At 41.3% G+C, this 21,838-nt stretch overlaps 3 protein-coding genes across 5 annotated transcripts; 2 read left to right on the forward strand and 1 right to left on the reverse strand.

Moving 5' to 3' along the window:
• The first annotated feature begins 1,391 nt into the window (after positions 1-1,391).
• On the forward strand, positions 1,392-9,423 carry slc35a3b (solute carrier family 35 member A3b). 3 transcript variants are annotated; one of them, XM_069712467.1, is made up of 8 exons: positions 1,392-1,569; positions 5,361-5,613; positions 5,782-5,933; positions 6,304-6,426; positions 6,528-6,702; positions 8,216-8,334; positions 8,493-8,626; positions 9,280-9,423. In XM_069712467.1, the coding sequence occupies exons 1-8, from the start codon at positions 1,558-1,560 to the stop codon at positions 9,371-9,373; spliced, it is 1,062 nt and encodes a 353-aa protein (XP_069568568.1). In that variant the 5' UTR covers positions 1,392-1,557; the 3' UTR covers positions 9,374-9,423. The 3 variants fall into 3 exon arrangements, with proteins under 3 accessions (XP_069568568.1, XP_069568570.1, XP_069568569.1); XM_069712468.1 differs by lacking the exon at positions 1,392-1,569 and adding an exon at positions 3,900-4,009; XM_069712469.1 differs by lacking the exon at positions 8,493-8,626 and having other exon boundaries at positions 8,216-8,271; positions 9,280-9,401.
• A 722-nt stretch (positions 9,424-10,145) lies between these two features.
• On the reverse strand, positions 10,146-14,600 carry fam78ba (family with sequence similarity 78 member Ba). Its single transcript, XM_069712470.1, has 3 exons — positions 13,400-14,600; positions 12,946-13,225; positions 10,146-12,255 (listed from the first exon to the last, which is right to left on the reverse strand). The coding sequence occupies exons 1-3, from the start codon at positions 13,732-13,734 to the stop codon at positions 12,013-12,015; spliced, it is 858 nt and encodes a 285-aa protein (XP_069568571.1). The 5' UTR covers positions 13,735-14,600; the 3' UTR covers positions 10,146-12,012.
• Positions 14,601-14,712: 112 nt separating this feature from the next.
• On the forward strand, positions 14,713-21,363 carry cmpk (cytidylate kinase). The gene is made up of 6 exons (XM_069712560.1): positions 14,713-14,983; positions 16,567-16,713; positions 17,474-17,626; positions 17,744-17,820; positions 18,088-18,184; positions 20,273-21,363. Exons 1-6 carry the CDS (start codon positions 14,840-14,842, stop codon positions 20,312-20,314), a joined length of 660 nt encoding a protein of 219 aa, XP_069568661.1. The 5' UTR covers positions 14,713-14,839; the 3' UTR covers positions 20,315-21,363.
• Positions 21,364-21,838: the final 475 nt, after the last annotated feature.

The following is a 21,838-nucleotide window of genomic DNA, read 5'->3' on the forward strand; positions in this document are numbered from 1 at the left end:
CCGTTTTTTTAATCCGTTAAAACGCCTTCAGGGACCGTTGGATAAATTATCATCGGTAGTAAGACCATCAGAGTAGGCTGTCCTTTTCTTTACACAGACACGTGGGCCTGTAGCCTACTGACAGCTCCGTATCCTGATGATGATGATGATGGTGATGATGGTGATGATGGTGATGAAATTCAACAGGTTAAATCAGTTCCCATTAAAGAATGAGGTAGGGTTTCCTACAGATGGCGGTCCAATCAGCTCACAGATCCACGTCACCAGCAGCAGACTCATTCAGATGTTGGACACGTGATGTGATTCATGTACATGCAGCATGAGCAAAGCTTCACTCTGTCCTGAAGCCTGTCTCATCAGCGCTGCGTTACCATGTCCTGTGTGTTGAATTCTCACTTGTCCCAAAGGTGGAGCAGTCCACAGAGGCCCCACCTTCAGCAGGGACACAGAGGCTTTCTTTGACCTAAATCCACCTCAGATCAGATTTTCTGTTATCTGATCCTGTTCTCATCTGTGCAAAAATCAGATCTTTGACTCAATGATCAGTTTGCTGTATGGTTGATATAAAAGACCTATATGTATATAATCTTGGTTTAAACAAGATATCTTTAACCACTGTGGCAAATTGTCTCATTGTGTCATTGTGTTGTTGTTGCATGTATGAGGAATTACATAATTACAACTTCATCCAGAGCAAACCCCAAACATCTGTCTTCCCATGCTTAACCACACTTCAGTGTTACAGTTGCAAAGGTCAAAGTTGTCATGCTACTTTTTTCTTTTCTTTCGTGAAATGAATGTTTTACATTTAATTATCTACAGCTTCCATCTGTAACTCCAGGTCTTTAATACATCTAACATGTTTTTCAAACCATACTCAGATTCAGTAGATCAATATCTTACAGCAAAATATCCAGAGTTTAATATTTCAAATGTATAGTTAGATTCCCTCCTTTCAAGAGCTAAGTTACTTATGCATTGTAAACGGGAAAGACTGTCCCCTTGTTCAACACCAGAGGGACCCCAACCTGTTTGTGTATTGTTTACCTGTTCAAAAGCTACATGAGAACTTTACAGAAATTGAAAGTTTATAACATCTAGGTTCAAATTTAGCCTTTACCATGCAGAAGGGACAAAACTGTATTTGGAACAAAACTGTAACTAACAGAGAACACGTTTAAACGTGATGGGTGTCTTTAATTGGGATTCCCTGCACACCTACAGCTTCTACCTTTTGCCATGCCTGTAGCTCTATAGCTTCTCCGTTCAGTTTCACTTTCACTTTCATTTGACTTTGAGTGGCTGAATTCGATTTTCCTGGTCGACATCCATCTTTAAGATAAATGGAGCTGATTGCATCACCCATGAGCATCACTCCTGTATCCTTTTCCTATTTACTTGCCATACCTCTGTTACACGTCACCCTCCTTTGCTTCCATTGGTCGGGTTATTTTCATACCCAGGTGTTTTCCTCGTCTACCCTGTCTGTGTGCTCGGGGCCCGTCAGCGGAGCAGGTTGTTTCACGCTGGGGCTCGAGGTGAAGATATTTGCTGGATATGTCCGAACAGGTCAGTAGAGGAGGATTGCGCATCTCTGCGAGGACCGCACTTGAGTGTTTGGAGCTGTTTGTGTCATGTGTGGCAGGTTGGAGCGTGTTGCGGTGGGCTCGGTTGTCCGCTTCATTTCCGTATCTGAGAGGCTGCTGGTGGTTTGCGAGTGCACTATCAATGAATATCCGGCATGAATGATATTAGTGATTCTCTGTTGTACGCAAAGGAGAAACTGTGTTTCGTGTTGATAGGACTCTTTGCGTTTTAAGGAATGGTTTTATGGTTTCGGATAACATTTTTCAATACTGTGCAAAGATAATATCGCTCCCACGTGTGAAGCTTGTTGTTCTGTCCAAGGTGTTTATGATGTAGTAGACCGGAATAATAGTAAGCTGTATTAAAGGTTTATGCAGGGATCAAGCATCTGGTAGTAGTGTAATACGTATTTAGACTCTTTATTTATGGAAAAGTAGCAATATCACAGTGAAAATACAGTTTAAGTGAAAATCCTACATTCTTTAGTGTGCTTGTTGGCTGAGGTGGAGCTCATTTTAACTCCTTATGTACTGGTCAATTGTTAATATTTCCCTGTGAAATACAATAAAGTAGCTGAAAAAATAAATACTCAATTACAAGTGGAAGTATTCAGATCCTGTAGTTAAGTAAAAGTACAAATTCAGCAATGTAAAAATACTCCATTACAGGTAAAAGTCCTGCACGAAATGCTCTGCTTGAGTAAAAAATATTTGCAGCAAAAAATATTACCGTAAAAGTCCTGATTTGGTTCCTCTAACTCAAATATATGACTTGATTAGATTATTAATAGTGAAGCATCACTTTGTAAGCAGCTTGTTTCTGTTGTAGCTGCTGCAGGTGGAGCTAGTTTGAACTACTTTATATCCAGTTTAATATCCAGGGACAGCAGATAAATCGGAGCGGTTGTGTGATGATTACTGGGAGAGGAAACGAGTGAAACAAAGTTCTGATCCACATATTTGTTTTTTTTTCTCTAATGTTTGTTTTTTGCTGAGACGTTGAATAATTTGAATATTTATGAAAATGAAACCATTTGAGATATTTAGTGGGAAAAATCAATAATTTGGTGGAGCTGTTTAACATGTGATCTGAAATGTGATCTGACCACACACTGACTTTAGTAAGACGTCAGAGGACATGAAGATTGGAAGCCACTGGCTTGTTTCTTTCACAATATGTCGTATTTTAAAAGCTTGTTGTATTATCGATTGTGTAAAATCTTCATCTGAAACGTAACTAAAGCTCTCATAGAAATGTTCGCAAAATCCTACTTATGTACAGTACTTGATTAAATGTGCTTGAATACTCTCCTCCACAAGTAGTTCCAAACTCTTGTAACTGAGTAAATGCACTTAGGGACTTGCGACATGCATACCGCTGTGTTTTGAATAGCTTGCACCGTTCCAACATGCTTTTACTAAAACTTAGTGACGCAAGCAGTGTGCTAGTAATCGCTATTTATTTGCATCTTGACATCATTCGTTCCTTTGTCAAGTAAATTTGATCAAACAGGTTAAATGACATGAGCATCGATGGCAACTAAAAAGTGTTCTTGAAATGTGCTTGGAGGGATTTAGGAGAGTTTGCTGGGTGTGAAGAAAGACACACACGCACTCACACACTCTCTCTCTCTCTCTCTCTCTCACACACACACTCTCTCTCTCTCTCTCTCTCTCACACACACACACACACACACACACACACACACACACACACACACACACACACACACACACACACACACACACACACACACACACACACACACACACCTAAACAGAGGGGGATTGTGCAGCCATACCCCTCTGCTCAGCAGAGTTGCTACATAAGGCGGTTAGTGTGCTGCACACACCACACCCCTAGTTATGTCAACACTACTTTGGCTTGTTGAACACCCTCTTTTTTACTTGAGCAGAGTAGGACAAATAATTAGACTACTTTATGACATGGCTGTAGTAAATGTAAAAGTGAACCATTTTCTCTCACATATTACTTTTACCAAATAATCTTGTGTTTGAAATTAGACAATACGGCTTTACAATAAAAGCAGGATGACTTGCAAAGATGGTCAATCTGGTCCAGGTACCCAATTATCTCAAGTTAATAGTGATACAATGCAAACAGTCCAACTGAGTCAATCCCACAGTTTGACTTCTCTACCAGAAAAAGTCCCTCTCACCTCTCAAAGGGAGCTGTAGGCAGTGACTCTACAAGTAGCATTGCTTCATAAATCTAGTGTGGGTGTAGTCTCTGTGAACAAGAGTTTTTACATTTTGAAGGCAATGTGGATGAGATGATGAAGAAAAGTGGAAGTGGCAGCAGTGACTGTTCGGAGACAAAAAGCTTCCGTCAGGAAATATAAAGCAGAAGAGAGACCAATGACTTTTCTTCAGAGCTCCCAGATGACGGCATTATGAGACTGGTAATGTTTACCTCGTTGCTGTCAGCTTAACTGTTCTTGCATGACACTTTAAGAACAATAATTAGACAGTGTGCTTTTCTTCTTGGGGTTGAGCTGAGGGCTAATACATGAAATTAAACTTGCTGAAACTGGCAGAATTTAAGTTATAGCTTATTGTGACATAAGATGTGTCTTAATATGCTGTGTCAGTATGTGTCAATCCATTACTTAACAAAAAAATACAGCGACAAGACTGTAAAAATACAAGTAAAACTCAAGTGTAATTCTGTAGAAATAATCTACCTGAATGATGTGTTATTACATTATTAAATTGTTTCCACGTGTTCAAAAATTTGAAAAAAGTTTTCCTTTAAAAAATGTTTCTTCAGCTGATGATTGATTGTGTTGGAAAGAAGGAAAAAAAAAAAATTTGGACTTTAATCCACCCAATCCTGTGGAGACATTTTATATTTGCATCTCAGTTAGTTAAATGAAACAACTCATAAATTTTTTGGGGGGGGAATCCTTTTTTTGCTGAACAGACATGCACTAGTGACAACCACAATAAAATCTTATTTGAAATCAAATGCCAGTGTCACGGTCCTCAGGAATTGCTTGTAGCAACACCTTCAATTCCATGTTTTTGATGACATACTAAAATCTAGTTTAATTGTATTGCCTTAGACAACATATTCCCCTTTAGATGCACATTAGAAATCATTTAAATGTCCAGAGGTAAGAAATGTAATGTACCAGAAAAAAACAACAACTTTTATATAAAGGGAAAGTGACAGCTGTGTTTTTGTCGACCAACTATTGGTCACTTTCACTAATGACTGACCAACCTCCTGAACTGACACCGCTGTTGTGGGAGGAGATATTTCCACAGTAATGGAGCATCGGAGCAGTGACAACTGTTTCCAACTCTTCCCCCCCCTCTTTTTCCAAATTACTTTTACTGTTAGTCTGTGTTTCATGTGCTGAAGGTAGGTCAGAGGAAGACCTGATACTGCCTCAGGCTGGAAATGTTAGCTTTCTGTTTAACTACCACTTTAACTGCAGCCTCGTCCGCCCAGTTCCTGATCGCCTCACAGTCCCTCTCTTTTCTAAGACTCCTCTGACTCTCTAATGTCTGTTCATCCTCAACCTTTTCCACTATTCTTTCATGCCGTAGTTTGTTGTCGATTGTGCGATATAGAAGTTGGTTTCTTGCTCAAGGACACTCCAGCAGCTTTGCTCTTAACTCTATCTTTTTTAAGGACACTCCCATAGTTTCTGAGGTCCGTAGATTCAAGCAATTAGAGGTTTGTCTCCTTTCTCTTAATGTACCTGATTTTGATCCACTCTTATTTTCTTTGTGTCTATCCTAAAGGCTCCTCCGCTGTCTGCTGACTCGGACAAAGAGGCCCCCGCCATGGCCTTGTCCCCGTCCCACTCCCACTCCTCCAGGTTAAAGTACATGTCTCTAGGAGTGCTGGTAGTGCAGACCACCTCGCTGGTGCTCACCATGCGCTACTCCCGAACCCTGAAGGAAGACGGCCCCCGCTACCTGGCCTCCTCTGCTGTGGTGTCAGCTGAAGTGCTCAAGATCATCGCCTGCATGTTCCTCGTCTTCATGGAGAACAGTGAGTAGGAAAACGGCTGAAGACTCGTGCTTTCTCGGTCTGCTTGCAGGTGTAGATTTGGCCCCACTGGGTAGAAGATCTTGTATAAACTCTCCCCTTGTCTTGTAATACACTCCATGGGTGGTCCTCAGGTCGATTTACTGACAACCCTCTCTCTGTCTCTGGCAGATTACAGTTTGCAGGGAATGAACCAGCTGCTGAATGAGGTTGTGAACAAGCCCGTGGAGACCATGAAGCTGGCCGTTCCAGCGGGGATCTACACGCTGCAGAACAATCTGCTCTATGTCGCCTTGTCCAACCTGGATGCAGCCACCTATCAGGTTACACATGAATGAAAGAATGCGCTGGTTCAAGTTCACTGCATGAACTGCATTTGGTGTTCTCACCAAATTCAAAGTTCCATAGTCGGAACATTTTATTTTGAAATAAAACAAAACTTCATATACTCATCATAAGGTCAGATTGAGATTTGAAAAACTCGAGCAGTAATTGAATCTTTCCCTCTCTTTGATCAAAACTATACATTCGAGGAAGTGAGTGAAACTGTGACTTTGCCATAAGATTGTTTTTGATGTGACTCATGTTCTCCTTTCATATTTACATACCTGGCTACCTCTGAATATGTGTTGTTAATTGGAGCAAATCTGTCTTTTATGTTATTAATCACAGGTGTGTTTGTGCTCCACACAGGTCACGTACCAGTTAAAGATCCTCACCACAGCGCTGTTCTCCGTCTCCATGCTCGGGAAGAGGTTGGGCTTGTACCAGTGGCTCTCCCTGGTCCTCCTCATGGCTGGAGTCACTCTAGTGCAGGTATCAGCAGACACCGGCATCGTATAGTCCCTGTGCAGTTTAACAAAGTTATGTAACTCTGACCAGACAGATTATAAGTACTCTGTTTTTAACCTCCACAGTGGCCCACAGACTCTGGAGGTGACTCGGAGCAGAAAGTCCTGTCTGCAGGCTCCCAGTTCGTGGGACTGATGGCCGTGTTGGTGGCCTGTGTGTCCAGTGGTTTTGCCGGAGTTTACTTCGAGAAGATCCTCAAGGAGACTAAACAGAGCGTGTGGGTTCGTAACATACAGCTGGGTGAGTGACTTCGGTCTCTAATTGTATTGTGGGGGAGATGATATGAGTTGAGTGAGTAATGGTGTATGCCTGTGAAAAAGTTATTGAAATGATGGGTTGTTTCTTACCCATCAAACATTAATGAATGATTTCATTCTGTCTGCTTTAAATACGTGTATTTCTATCCTGTTAAATTCAATGCTACATGGTAATAAAAGCCTGCTGTCTGCATACAGCAAGGAGCCGCTCAGCCAGGTCACTATATATCTCTCCCTTGCAGCTTCTTGCATTCACACAGAGACACCATGAAATATTGAACCTTTGGATTTCAGTATAATACAAGCAACATTTCACTGACACACCTGATGTGGTCATACTCCACTGTCATCTTGATATACTTAATATATCAAGGTGTTAAAGATAACACTCATAATTGGTTCATTTTTGCAACATGGCTCTTATGTCTGGCTGAGAGCCTCAGGTTCAAGTTCCTCATATTTTATGCTAACGTAACAAACAGGTTTTTGAAGTTCAACAGCCTAGTGTTTCATGAGCACTCGTCTCTTTCTCTCATTCACTTGATGATTCACTTCGCAGTCAAATGAGTTTTACACCCTTGAAAAGCAACAAACAAAGCAATCATCTGTGTAAATTGAGCAAATTAATTAATTAATTGCTTGTTGCTTCTGTATGCTGCTGTAGCGAAAAAAATTTCCCCTCGGCGATTAATAAAGTAACTACCTAACCTAACCTAACCTAACCTAAACCTTTCATGGTGTAAGCTAGTGCGTTTCTTGGTATGTTTGTGTGCGAGTGCAGTACAATAATGTGATGACACTAGGAATGACAGATTGTTGCTAGAAAGAGGGGAGGAGTTAAAGGCAGGTTTATGGCCATGGGAAACAGGCTGGATACCTGTCAAACTTGATGAAAGTAATACTTGTTCTCTTGTATGTGTCAGTGTTTCCCAAAGGTGAAAAATGTACTTGTGGTGGTGGATACTTGTAACGATGTGCATGCAGAGACTCGTGCATTTTAGTGGGGGAGAGTGTAACCAACACATGCAAGTTATCAGTTGCTCTGGGGCTGCGCAAAGAGACTCAGTTATTACAGTGCACCCTACTCAGACAGTTATGTGGCCCACAATTAGTTAGTTCATGAAATAAGGCATCCTAATGTAAATTTTTATTTAAGTTGAAACAAAGGGACTTTATTTACCTCGGTAGAGTCTATGTATGGGAAACACTGTGTGTGTATGTGTGTGTGTGTGTGTGTGTGTGTGTGTGTGTGTGTGTGTGTGTGTGTGTGTGTGTGTGTGTGTGTGTGTGTGTGTGTGTGAGATCTCTTGGGGCAATTAGGTGTAGTGAAACACCGTATTAGGACAGCAGTCTGGGTTAAGGTGACAGAACTGCAACTTTTGTCAACCTTAATCATATTGTTTCCTTTTTCCCGCAGTAACAGTTAAACTATCACTTTATTATTTTTCCTTACTTATTAAATTGTTTTCTCTCTCTCTTGCTCTCGTCTCTTTCAGGGTTGTTCAGCTTTGTGTTCGGCTTTATAGGAATGATGTTGTATGACGGCCACAGGGTGAGACAGTCGGGGATGTTTCAGGGCTACGGCACAATCACCTGCGTAGTTGTTGTCTTACAGGTTTGGTCACTGTGTTTAACTTCATTCTCACCTTATCCTTTGTGCCCCATTTGTGAAGTTGTCATTGAAATGAACCTGCACAAGAAGATGCGTATACACCCATTCATTTCATTCTTCATGTTGTGTGTGTTTAAGTGCAAAGTGGTCTTTGTCTGCAGGCTCTGGGCGGGCTGGTCATCGCAGTAGTCATAAAATATGCGGACAACATCCTCAAAGGATTTGCCACCTCTCTGTCAATCATCGTGTCAACACTCATTTCATATTTCTTGTTGAATGACTTCCACCCCACAGGGTAAACACAATCATGCTCATACACACTCTGTCAAGGCTTTGTTTTGATATGCAACTGCTTTATCAGTGCCAAACCCTGCATTCCTTAACTTATGCTAGTGCTAGCAGAATTACTTCAGGCTGAAATGCATCTGGATTGATTATAATGAAATTTCATACAGACATTCCTCGTGCACAGAGGATGAATTCTAATGACTATGGTGACGCCTTTACTTCATCCCTCTAACGCCACCTTGACATTTGTGGTTTTGATTGAAACTTTGTGACAACAACTCGATGGACTGTCAGGATTTTTGTATTGCTCATTTTGGTGATGACTTTTCCTCTGGCGCCACCATTATGGTCAAAATTCCAGTTTGTCCATTCCTTTGGTTTACGATCAAATACCAGCAAAACTAACAGCATCGGCCTCAGCTGCGCTTTGACTTTAGTGCTAATCAGTTAGCTTGATAACATGCTAAGCTGACATGGGGAACATAATAAACTTTAAACCTGCTAAACATCATGAATTTATGTAAGGATCTTTTATCTTGAACATCCTCCTATGTGTCTTATTTACGTGACATGGCCTGAGTACACAATAGTTTGTTTATTGAATTCATTTTAATACATTTTTTTGGTTTCTTTTCCTCCCTCTTCCTGTCTCTCCCTCAGGGTATTTTTCTTCGGGGCAGTCCTGGTTATTGCCGCCACATTTCTGTACGGCTACGAGCGCAAGCATGCCAGTAGCAGCGCCATCAAAGTGTAGTCAGAGACCTCTGTGAACTGTGCTACCTGATAGAGGAGATGGTGGCCACCCAGCATCGATGGAGCAGGACTGCATGAACTGTAACACGTGTTCAGAAACTACACATGCAGGAGATGTAGAAGCAATATAACCTGTTACTACAGCTGTGTGGGAATGTGTCCCTCCATTTCTGAAGAATTGTTGCTCAGCACAAATGAGGGGTGTAAATGTTGTGAAATACATTGCTTGGTCAGGGTTTTTCCTTATAAAATACTAACTGGAGAATAGTGCAGCTAACCTGTAATGTCAACACACACTGGTGCAGTAAAAAAAAAAAAAAACGTACTGCATGTGCATTTTAAAGGGTCCAGAAGGATATCATGATGAAACCATGGCCTCATGGATATTTTAAACATAATATTTTATAGTTAAGTATTTTATCTGTGTATTTATGTGATATGTGACAATGGTAATGGGTTATAGTTACAAAACAAGAAGGGGATTCATGATGCTGGTAAGGATTCAAAAAGAGCAGACTACTTGACACAGCTTCCATCTAGTGGTGGAATGAGGAGCAAACTTGCTGCAAAGAGGAGGGTACTTCTGTCCTAAGATGCTGAATGTCCGCTTTTATATGAGACAAGATGAGATCTCATAAAAGGGATCTGACTGCTTTGACCTTGCTGCTCACCATCTGAGTATTTATATCAAAAGCACTCGTTGTACGGTTATTTAAATGAAATATAAAGGTTTTTATGAGAACAAGTGAATATATTAAATAATCTTTTATGCCTAAACAACCTGTTCTGCCTTGATCTTCTCTTACATCAAAGTGCATGTGTGTGTTGATGTGTGTTTGTGTGCATTCTCACACACACACACTAATGCATACACACACAGCTAGGCACACCAATGAATATTTTCAACTGTTTTTTTTTTCAGTTCCAGTTGCAGTGCACTCAGGAAAACCAAACCAGTCTCTATAGCAACAGATGGCTGGGTGAGCTGAGGTGCTGTGACAAACAGACACACTGAATTAATATGACCTAATTTAACCTCTTGAGTGTTTTTAAATGGTACTAACAGCCATTTTTAATCAACAAAGACCCCGACAAATGAAAGCAGGTTTCAATCAGATGAACAAAAGCCCGTCATCTTGCATATTTTTTGCCTTTTTTTCCACATTGTTTTCAGCAGATATATACTTTACACATATGATGTTTGCATAGTTGTGGATTTCAGAGAAGAAAAGTGTTTTTGTTATGTTTGGTACGTGTGATGAGGTGGACAGACAGGGGAGGAACAGAACAGGCATATGGGAAGGTGAGGCGTGAACCTGAAGAGAAGCACAGATGGAGGGTGAGTCACGTGACTTGTTTGTGGAGTGGCAGGCAGGGACTTGGACTGAGCCCAGGACAAGACCATAACACCGACACAAGACGGTCTTCATCATATATGTTTATCTGCAGCAATCTACAGAAAAACAAATGTGATATGAGGAGATGACTTCATAGAAGCAGTGTTGGCACTCATCCAAATAAACCCTCTCAAAACAGTGTCTGGTTTAAATTCATACAAAGTAAACTATTAAAAGTATATTTAGATTCCCTGATTGTAAGAAGATTTATGTAATTTAGAAGTGCAAAATGACCTGATTAGTGCCACATCAAATCTACCCTTAGTCTGAGTACAGTTTGGCCCCGCTCCAGTTATAATATATGTCCTGACTGCTCTCACCCTCTTGTTTTAAATTCGTTGTATGGCACTACTCCAAGTCATTTACACTGCACTTATTGAAAGCAGGTCTGACATTATTTATTTAATGGAGTAAAAGATCCAGCTCTCCTCTCTGATGGCTTGTCACCCATCTGAATACAATATCAGCTGCACAACGGAGGTGAGTGAGTTGTAAATATGTTGGTGCAGAAGTTCAGTGTGTTAGCAAAACTCCAGTGAAAACTACAGCAGATTTGTTTTTCTCTTTCAGACTTTTATGCCAAGTGGGTGCTCTTAATACAATCTGTTTGACGTGAGTTTAATCTTAAACCTAAAAAGAGTCATATAATACTTTGTCGCTTTTAAATTATCTGAATACATCCTTTAATACTGGTACTGAGTGTGCTGAAGGCCTTTGTTGGCACTGATGAGGTTTAACCAGCCTGCAGGTTGTTTTTTTTTGTTTGTTTTTTGGCTGACTTTTCAATCAAAATGTCTTCAGGTATCAAGTTATACAAAACAAATGCTTAAACTTCTTCAAGAACTGTTTTTTTTCCCTCTCATTCTCATGCAATAAGGTCTACATAAGGATGCAGGATGCAGTTCTTGTTGTGGTCTAATAACTCTGTGGTACGTCTAAAAACAGTGTTCCTTCATCGCTAAAAGGCCGGCAGAACTCCTTATTGCCGTCCAAAACTTGCCAGGGGTCAAACGAGCCTTGATGCAACTCCAGGTCCTTGACACTAGTTTGTTGTAGACTTCTTTTTCTGACAGATCCAAGATGTAATATCCCCTCTGGCTTATTATAGTGGTCTACTCGTATCTTTTAAAGATAAGGAGCCACAGGGAAACCATCAAGCTTCACAACTTCATCTCCTTCCTTTCCAATTACATCCCCCCTTTTTCTGCAATCATACTTAAGTCTGTGCAACCTTTTGATCCTCTTATTTTGGCGGTATGACCACAAGCGGTGCCCCTCTCCTCGGCCTCCACATTAGCACTTGGGCGTCGTTGGCGTTCGGCCTCCCCAACGCGTTAGGAGGGATGGGCTCTTGGTAGTTGAGGATGTGCGGTTGCTCCTGGTAAGGACGACCCACCAACGAGGCTCGAGAGCCCAGAGGCATGTCTGGATCCACAGCTATATCCACCCGCATCCGCCACCGCACCGTCTGCAACACAATACGCTCCTGGAGGAGGAGAGAGGCATAATGTTAGTAGAGTCGATTCTATGTGTGCGTGAATGCTGCAGTCTGTTTTGTTTAGGAGTGTCTTTTTAAGGCCTCATTTGTTTGTGCATGATGTCCTCCACTGCTAATAGATGTGTAGTCAATGTGCGCAATAATAAATGATGGGATTAATGATCATTTCATTTTGACTGACACAGTTTTCTGACCTCAAAACATTCATGTCTACAGTCAACAGCCGACACAGAACTACAGGTATGTTCTACTCCTGTTCTAAACTCATTAATCGACAATGAAGAAAACAAGCCTGAATAACCTGGAGAGAATGTTGCTCTTCCAAAAAGACAACATGTGAATACTGCAGCCATTTGGATACACATTTTCTGCTGGACTGACTTTTGATGTTTTTTTTTTGATGGGATACATTCAGGAGAGCTGAAAGCAATGAGGAGGTACTTTGTAACTTTACACCAGAAAGGGAAAAGTGCTGGGGGAGCTGGTTACATCACAGTCTGTCTCTGTGAAATGCAAGAGTAGTTTCTAAATATGTTTTTCATTTTAAACTGGACCAAACAGTTTAACATGAAAGCAGGATGGAAGAAATGATTTGTGGATACAATGTGAAGGAAACTGATGCAAAATAACAAAATAATGCGATGCAGGAATAGTCAGGCTGCTGTTTTGGTCCTATACCTTGGTGACAGAGTTCATGGCCACCAGCCAGGTGATGAAGCTCTGGTCCCTGGTGATGTGGGTCAGCATGGGTGTGTTGCTGTTACTGATGGGCACGGCCCAGGTCACACTGGGGTAGAAGTTGTCGTTCATGCTGACCGTCAGACGGGACGGTTTGGATGTAGGGCCGGTCAGGGTGACCGTCTCTGTGGTGTTGCCGTACCAGGGGTAGCTGACGCCATCCGAGTCGCTGATGGCCTTGACTCGACCCTCTCGCAGCTCTGGTAGCTCCCAGCTGGACCTGTGGCAGCGGACGGTGGAGGACAGAGAAAGGATGAGAGGCTTTGCAGTGCCAGGTGCAAGCTTGTGATGTCCTGAGTGAAATAAGTGGTGTACACATCGAAACACATGCCTACCGAGACACACACACACACACACACACACTAAGGAAAAAAGTTTAAACCTGTTCACTTACATGCCAATGTCACCATAGGTGTTGTAGAACTCCATCTGGGTGCAGGCTTGGATCCAGCCCACCACCCAGGTTTCATTGCGGGGCACTGGTGGCATCACAACTCCTGCTGAGGCCCTGAAGTAAGGCGTCTTGTAACGGAGCACAATCGGTGAGTTCTCCTCAATGATGGTGGGACACTGGTCAATAGAGGCGGACACCTCATACACCACAATGTTCTCCCGTCTGATGCGGGGCTTGCATGCGATGCTCTGAATACAGCCCATAGTGCAGGCGACAAGCAAAATGAGCAAAACCAGAGAAGACGGGAGCAAATGATACCTGGCCAGTATGCACATCAGTCCCCTCAGAGTTCCACCCTTGCCTGAAGAGCAGACCTAATCTTTTAAGTGCACATCATCAGTGAATGGTTGGTAAGAAAAAAGGAGAGAAAATGATGGGGAGTAACACAGTCACCATTGATCAAACACATAAACATCCACCATCATATTTGCGGGATGATATGGAGGTGAGATCGCAGTATTGACTTGGGGGGGAAGTATCACAGATCTCCGCAGCCTCCTCCCCCCGGTCTGCCTGCTGACTGCCGCACTGCCCTTGGCGCTCGTCCCCAGAAACTGCAATCCGGCCTCCCCTGGGCTGCTGCTGCTTCTTCGCCGAGCGTCCGCAGGCTCCTCTGCTCCTTGTCGAGTCCGCACGTCCGGCTGCACGTCGGTGCCCCTTGATCCTGCTGCTCTGCTCCCGGCTCTGCGCTGTCATGTCAAGTGGCGACAGGGCGGCCAGGTGCGTCAGAGCAGGGGGGCTGGATGCCTTTTGTTTGCTTGGCTTTCCTGTGTTAGCCCTGCATTCGCGCGGCGCCCTCAAAAGACAGAATCGGGGTCTTCATCACTTTGACCTACATGAAAAGAGGCTTCGCCAAATGAGCTAGACTGAGTCTTATGAAGGCGAGCCGACCGGGGCTATTCTAATGTTTTCCTCGCAGTGTGTTTCCATTCTTCGGGACGCATGAATGGTGCATCATGAATGGAGGACGCGAGGCAGCATAAACGTGCAGAAAGCAGTCCCTACACCACCGGTCTCTCGGTTAGCCGTCTCATTGTTATGTCTCCGCGGGCCGGTGAACACCACGGACCGGAGAGCATCCTCTTCCAGCAGCGGGTCGCCTTGTTCGGTTTGGAGGTGCTGATGCTGTAGCGCTAGGGGAGGGGCGTCACCCGACCTCTGCATTGAAAAAAAAATAAATAACAAGTGCAAAGAGGGCGTGGTTACGAGCCCGCGTCACGGATCTGCGGAACCCCATTGGTCGCCGAAGTCAACAGCGGAAGTGGTGTCGTTTGCCTCGTCGACCCGCACTGACACGCATTCACCGGTCAACTCGGCGTTTTTTGTTTTGTGCTCCCACTCCTCCGGCAGGTTCACTTCTGTCGCTGGTAGCGCCGGTTTATGATCGGCCGTTTGTTCAGTAACGTGTCTCAGAGGGTGCCGAGCTTGCTGTACCGGGCGTCGCTGACGATGAAGCCCCAGGTCGTGTTCGTGCTGGGCGGGCCTGGCGCCGGCAAAGGGACCCAGTGCTCCAAAATCGTGGAGGTACGAGAAAAAAAACAAGAAAAACAAAAAGGACAATGAACACCGCCGAGTGCGGAGGTTGAGGAGGTAGCATGCCGTGATGAAAATAGTGTTTGTTACGCTTGTTGAATGGTTGGGTCTTCCGGTAGCATCTCTTTTACGAGGTAATGTCTCAAATTCACTGACTTCCGGTTGTCCTCTAAAATTGAAGCTGTGTTAGCTTGCCGGCTAGCTAGTCCCCCCTCCCCCCCCCCACAGGATTTACAGTTTATGTGCTGATATATAAACATTTATTGGCAAACAGGAGCTCTTAAGTGCCATTTTAATTATTCAGAGATTACCCTGCGGTAATTTTTTTGACAGCAACCTAGTAAAGAAAAAAGTATATATATATATTTTTTTGTAGCCCCAAGTGTTTTATTTTGTGCAGTCTGAATGAATGGGGGAGATTTATGTTTGTTAATTAACTTGACAGCAGCAAACAAGAGGGAGCAGGAGATCACTTCCCCAGGGACATTTCCTCCATGTCGTCACCTCATCTATGTGTCACGGTCTGGAGTGAACTTCAGCTTTCAACTTTGAACAGATCAGACTTTATTATAGGAAGTTGTTATGTCACAGCAGTATAATCAACAACAGTCTAGATGAACCATGACGACAACACAAGTGGCAGTGAGTAATATACACGATATGTCTTTGATAAAAACAACAACAACATTCACAGTGTGTCCACCTGTCACACAGAGGTGAGTTAAAGTAAACACATGGCATTTATTGGATGAGGAGCCGATCGCCCCGTAGAGGTGTGCCAGATGATTAGTTGCACTTGTATGTTCAGCTTTTGTACACGAAGACGTGTTTGTTCAGTTTCCATCCAGGATCTGCCGTCATGTGTTTTCTCTCGTCTGAGCGGAAATTGCCGCACTCGGATGGATTCGATTATTCTCTTGATTGTTTGCAGTTGCTCATCTCCTGTGTTGTCGTCGGTAATAAAACGTTTTAAAACGTCAGTCTACGTGATTAGGTCCAGAGAACACGGGTGGTGCAAAAGTAGAGGGACGTATTTCAGTGGTAAAAAAAAAAATGTCATTCAGGGAGTCACCGGGAGTTGGACAAGAAAAGTTATTTTCAACAAACCGTTTAGAAAGTTTGAAAAGCCAGAAGTTTTCTGGAGGATGCTGCTTTGATGTTTGGTCTGAAAGTCATGAATGCTCGTGAAGATGCAGCTCTACTGGGGGCCGACGTGGATGCTTTGATGTGAGTGCCTGCATGTTTGTTAAAAAGTGCCTCTATTAGAGAGACTTTATAACTACTTGTGTGTTGGCTGCCTTGCTTCAAGTGCTGTGGCGAGGCCTGAATGGCAGCTCGGCATAGAGGCTGCTTTCATTCGGTACACAAGGACTGACTTCTTCCTGGCGCGTGAGTGAAAAGGATTTAGCCCGTCTGTAGAGGCTGTCGTCCTCTGTAGAGTTTCATTGCAGTAAATAAAATACCAGTCCCATTCTCATTACAAGACATCAATCTCATGATGATTTGTTTTGATGTTTCATCCCTCAAGATCAAGTTGTCATTTTCAGAAATGAGTGTTGTTCTGTGTCTCTCAGAGCTACAACTACACCCATTTGTCTGCCGGGGATTTACTAAGGGCAGAGCGAGCCAGAAAAGACTCTGAGTCCGGGCAGCTCATCGCCAACTACATCAAAGAGGGGAAAATTGTTCCAGTGGAGATCACCATCAATTTACTCAAGAAGGTGCGTCATGACTACAGGCTGTTAAACTGGTTTGTAAGAGGAATGTCCTGATGTGTGTGCCACAGGTCAGACGCTTCATTCAGGACCTGTTTGCCAATCCGCTGTTGTGAAAGTTGACAGGACTTGAAAAATACTGTTCTGCTTATCAAACTCTTAGTTTACAAAGTCTCTCTGTTCAGAAGATTCAGTGAAAATACAAATATATTTCAGAATCTTTCAACCTTCTTAATTACTTTGAATTAAGATATCGCTGTCAACCGACTTTTAACAATGTACAGGACATTACAGTGATCATCAATACATTTCTGAAGATATTTATTAAGTAAATACACTAAATATTTGCATCTCCAATTATTGTGGAAGTAAGTATTCAGTATTTTCTTCTATTCAATATAATTTAGAAAATAAAATGTTCTGGGCTTGCACTATTGCTCAAACATAAAAACTAATTTGAAGACATCAGTTCAGGCTCTGGTAACTTGTGAACTGTCATTTTTTTTTGACATGGAAGACGAGAAAAATATCAATAATTCAAGTAAATAATTTTTTGCAGCTTTATCTTGTTTTGAGTTTATTGGGAACATGTCAACACCACTAACGCAGCACATTGCTAATGGTTGAACACGTATTTGCAGAAGCTGCTCACAGCTTCACTGAGTTTTATTTTGTACTTTGTTAGCACAATGATACTTGTTGCAAACTTTCTATAAATACACATTAAAAGTTTTTAAAAAAAAGACCTTTTTGTTGTCGTTTTTAGGCTATGGAAGAGACCATGCATAAAGATGAGAAAAAGTTCCGTTTCCTCATAGATGGTTTCCCTCGCAACGAGGACAACCTCCGGGGGTGGAACATTGTCATGGATGGGAAAGCAGATGTCAAATTTGTGCTTTTCTTTGACTGCGGTAATGAGGTAGGTCATGGAAACTAGAGAGCTAATACCCCTGTAGCTATTTTTAGCTGCACACCGTGCTGAGCTGGCATCCTGTGAACCATCTCACACTGAGAACACAAGCTTTTTTGTCCACAGGTTTGCATTGACAGGTGTCTAGAAAGAGGGAAGAGCAGTGGACGCACAGATGACAACAGAGAAAGCCTGGAGAAAAGGTGCACGCCTCCATTTTTAAAGTGTACTTTGTTTTAATGAGCGAAGTCCCTCCAAAAGTGTACTGCTGCTGAAGACAATTGATTTCATGCACTTACTTACTGCCTTTAACAAAGTACAACAAGCATGTCTGATCAGTATAGATTTCTATGACCCATTTAACTGACTGGTGGATACCTGCATGTGTGTTTTTGACCTAATTTGTGTCTCCTTTGAGTCCCTCGTGTCATCTGACCCCAATAACCAGCCTTATTTTTTCTTCGATGCAGAATCCAAACCTACCTGCAGTCGACGCGACCAATCATCGAATTGTATGCGAAAACAGGAAAGGTGCACACCGTAGACGCTTCACGTTCTGTGGATGAGGTGAGTAAACGGCATCAACTGGAGGAAAATACCCATGAATGCCACCCACCACAGTTTTGTGAAGGGAGGAGCAGAACCTTTAGAGGAGGTGGTGACATTTAGCACAGTTGAGAGTGAAAGCCTGAGAAACCTGTCAATCAAAGTGAATAATTTCTGAATGAGAGGGATTCTCCAACTTAATATCCACAGTGTGTTTTGGTTGCAACTTCTAGTGATAATCGCACAGGAAGGTATGAGTGAGTGGGATGATAGAAGTACGCAGGGCACCTCGCAGCACAATGAGGGCCCTCAGAAAGCCTATAATTAAATCTGTTTAATCTGCAGTTTTGAAATGTGATGTCATTAGCACGGTAAATACACAATAATCTCGGCTGAACAAGTAGTAGGACGAGTGACTATTTCTTTTATTTAAAATTATGGTCAAAAGTCAGTCAGGCTGGTAGTTGATAACAATCCGATGATTTCAGTTTGAGGACTGGTCTTAACTTCTGTGTCTATACACCGTATGACTAGTGCCTTTTAGATTTTAGTTTTATTATGTTGCAACTGTGACTAAACTTTTGCACTTCCTGTTACTGTGTTTCTTGAATGCAGACAAGCAAATAAGACTTCCCTGGAATCATGTTTAATTTGCAAATTAAGATGAATTACTTTCTAAATCCTTATTCTTAGAAGATTATTTATATATGATATAAGACATATCTGGGGGGTATCTTTTAAACAAATGATTCTCAACTGGTGGGTCGCAATCTAAAAGTGAGTTGTGGTACCATTTTGTCTGGGTTGCGGATGTGTGCAAAAAAAAACCCAACCCAAAAAACAACTTCTATTTGGAAATCTACAGAACTGCTGTTGCTCTGCTTTTATTTTGAAGGACATAAGTTTCTCATGACAATATTTCATACAGTTGAATGTACATTGTTGAAACTGCCCTTTAAACTTGTTTAAAAAAAAACATATATGGCTTTTGTTGAGAAGTTTAAGGTATAATATCCTGTCATTCATCCAAATATTAAAGAAGAAAAAAATAAGTATTCATCTTAATAATTAATTGAATAGTCAACCAACAGACAACTACAGCGTCTCTTCTGACAAGACTTTTGTCTTGTATTATTATAAAGTAAATATTATGTTTTTGGCTTTCTACATTTATACTTTTTACACTTAATGAAGATCAAAAATGAAAATGCAGTTCCGGGTAGCTCGGTTGAAGCGGATAAGTCCGAAATGTTTTTGCTGGTACTCCTCTGTACGATGTTACTGACCGTCTTAACCTGTTATGTTTGCTGTTTGTTGATTAGCTCGTCATCTATCTATCTATCTATCTATCTATCTATCTATCTATCTATCTATCTATCTATCTATCTATCTATCTATCTATCTATCTATCTATCTATCTATCTATCTATCTATCTATCTATCTATCTATCTATCTATCTATCTATCTATCTATCTATCTATCTATCTATCTATCTATCTATCTATCTATCTATCTATCTAAACAAACCAGACTTATCGACCTTGTTTGAACAATTTAAAGCGGAACTCTAAAAATGTTTTACTGAAAAATGTTCTAAATGGCATCAATATATGATTGTACTGTGGCTGTTTTCCTGCTACTCTGGTCTTGTTAAAAACTAAGAGAAGCAAGCTATATTGTAAACTGTAGGCTTTACTGACTGCCATTTCTTAGTCGATGAACAACGGGTTCATACGAACTAACTACTAACTAAGAGCAGGGCATGAATGCACCAAATTTTACTGCCAAAATTCTGGAAGCTACAGTGACTCAATGTATAAAATAATTTTACAGGTAGGTGTTGAATTTTTACACATTACACCTTGATTTGCAGCCCTATTTCAGATAATAATCTTCGAATAAAAATTAAGTTTTCATCCCCAGCATCACAGCATTAGACTTTAATAAATGAAATGTCGTTATAACCAATAAGCATGATACCCAAAATGAAATGTTTTTCTGTGTACTTGACATTTGATCAGAGTTATACATACACGTTGCTTTGGGTGGTTGTAGTTTGAATCACAGAGGCTGAGGTCAAAATACACTCACCTGTTGTTCTCTTCCAGGTGTTTGCAGATGTGAAAGCCATCCTAGACAAAGAGGGCTGAGTTTCTCCAACTGCCAACAACATTCAATTACCTTTTTAGTTTTCTTTTTATCAACTGCAATTACACTATATTAAGTTTATATGTCCATTCATATGACTTTTTACATTTGGTTGCTTTGGATTTCTTTGTCTTTTGTAAGTGCTTCGCTGTTGGTTGGTCTGCAAGTGTGTGTACAACGGGTTTTAGTATGAGTGAATGGTAGAGATGCCTAGTAGCTACTTGTGATCAGCTAGTTCTTGTTCAGAAGAGCTCACAGTTCAATGTCCTTCATCATAGTCTGAGGCCTTCGCATCGGAACAAAATGTATTCTTAGCTTAGAGCAGCACTTATTTTATCAATCAAAGACACTTTGACTGGAAGTCTCTAAAACACGGTATGTATCACTAATGTCTTCAGAGTATCATGTCACGAGAAGCAGCCGTCATGCTTCAGACCAAATAGTTGTTCGACTCGAGGACAAAGATCGAATGAAGTCTTTACAAAACGGTCAATAGCCTGTGTGGCCTCCAAATAAAATAAATACAACATCTGTCTCGTTTGATGGACAGAACGACAGCTGCTTTTGTGCCATGTAGAAGTATCGGGTATGTTTCTGTGATAGATGTTCATTCCACAATGAATATTAAGTTGAGATTATGAACACGTCATGTGTCACGTGTGCTTTGTCAAAGCGGTGACATCTGGGACTAGTTATAGTGAAAACATGGCAAATGAACTTTGTTAATTATCTGCTGTATCTGCCTGTAGGAGGCAGTGTAAAGCTGAAAAGTAAAAACAGACTTTTTTTGGTTGTCTTACTTAAAATAATGAAAAATCTTTCTCAAAAAGTATTTATTTACTTCTTTGCCTGTGTATATTTTACTACTTTACTCAGTATGGTATTGTGGCCCAATACTTGGAAAAATTTTGATCGTGTTTTAAAGTCTTTCATAATATTTTACAAATGCTCAAATCTCAAGCCCTTTGCAGTTTTGAAGCCAATCGACCAGCAGGTGGCGCCCAACACCACAGTACATACTCACAATTAATACACTATATTTTGTATCTTTTTTTGTTTAGTTTTTTTCCCTTCATTTTTCTGGATTTCATGGCTTATAAAAATGACTTCATTTATTGGTTAATAAATTTGTGCTTAATTAAAGAAGATTACAATTACAAAAACTGATAAAGAAAATTCAATTAATATCTAAATTAATAATTGGTAAATCTGTTTTTATCTTCTTTATTTTAGAGTGTACTCTTTCAGCATGTATTCATATTAATCATTTAAATAATTTATATTTTAGCATATATTTACTGTATGTAAATATTTGTGTAGTTATCAAAAGTAATGTTCTCAATGATTTCATTAACTTTTGCCTAAACACAATTGAGGCTCATCATTTGGCTAATTAAAATATCTGACCTCCAAATGCTCATTTAAATCAGGTTTGAGCCAGATTAACATGTATTTTCCACAAACCTTCAAACATATCCAATGATATTCCATAAAATACTGAACGGATCAGATGACTCACTCCTTCA

Source organism: Brachyistius frenatus, unplaced genomic scaffold (genome assembly GCF_029030835.1).
Source record: "Brachyistius frenatus isolate BFR_SWC_R1_liver_20210118 unplaced genomic scaffold, ASM2903083v1 Contig_110, whole genome shotgun sequence".
NCBI classification, from domain to species: Eukaryota; Metazoa; Chordata; class Actinopteri; family Embiotocidae; genus Brachyistius; species Brachyistius frenatus.

Excerpts from the sequence above, each read along its gene's own strand:
- slc35a3b (XM_069712467.1), top strand. Across the intron at positions 5,934-6,303 it reads TGGATGCAGCCACCTATCAG|GTCACGTACCAGTTAAAGAT; the intron begins GTTACACATGAA and ends TGCTCCACACAG. Across the intron at positions 6,703-8,215 it reads GGTTCGTAACATACAGCTGG|GGTTGTTCAGCTTTGTGTTC; the intron begins GTGAGTGACTTC and ends CGTCTCTTTCAG.
- cmpk (XM_069712560.1), top strand. The coding sequence starts at position 14,840 with ATGATCGGCCGTTTGTTCAGTAACGTGTCTCAGAGGGTGCCGAGCTTG. Across the intron at positions 16,714-17,473 it reads CCATCAATTTACTCAAGAAG|GCTATGGAAGAGACCATGCA; the intron begins GTGCGTCATGAC and ends TGTCGTTTTTAG. Across the intron at positions 17,627-17,743 it reads TCTTTGACTGCGGTAATGAG|GTTTGCATTGACAGGTGTCT; the intron begins GTAGGTCATGGA and ends TTTTGTCCACAG.
- fam78ba (XM_069712470.1), bottom strand. The coding sequence starts at position 13,734 with ATGTGCATACTGGCCAGGTATCATTTGCTCCCGTCTTCTCTGGTTTTG. Across the intron at positions 13,226-13,399 it reads ACCTATGGTGACATTGGCAT|GTCCAGCTGGGAGCTACCAG; the intron begins GTAAGTGAACAG and ends CCGCTGCCACAG. Across the intron at positions 12,256-12,945 it reads CCATGAACTCTGTCACCAAG|GAGCGTATTGTGTTGCAGAC; the intron begins GTATAGGACCAA and ends CTCCTCCTCCAG.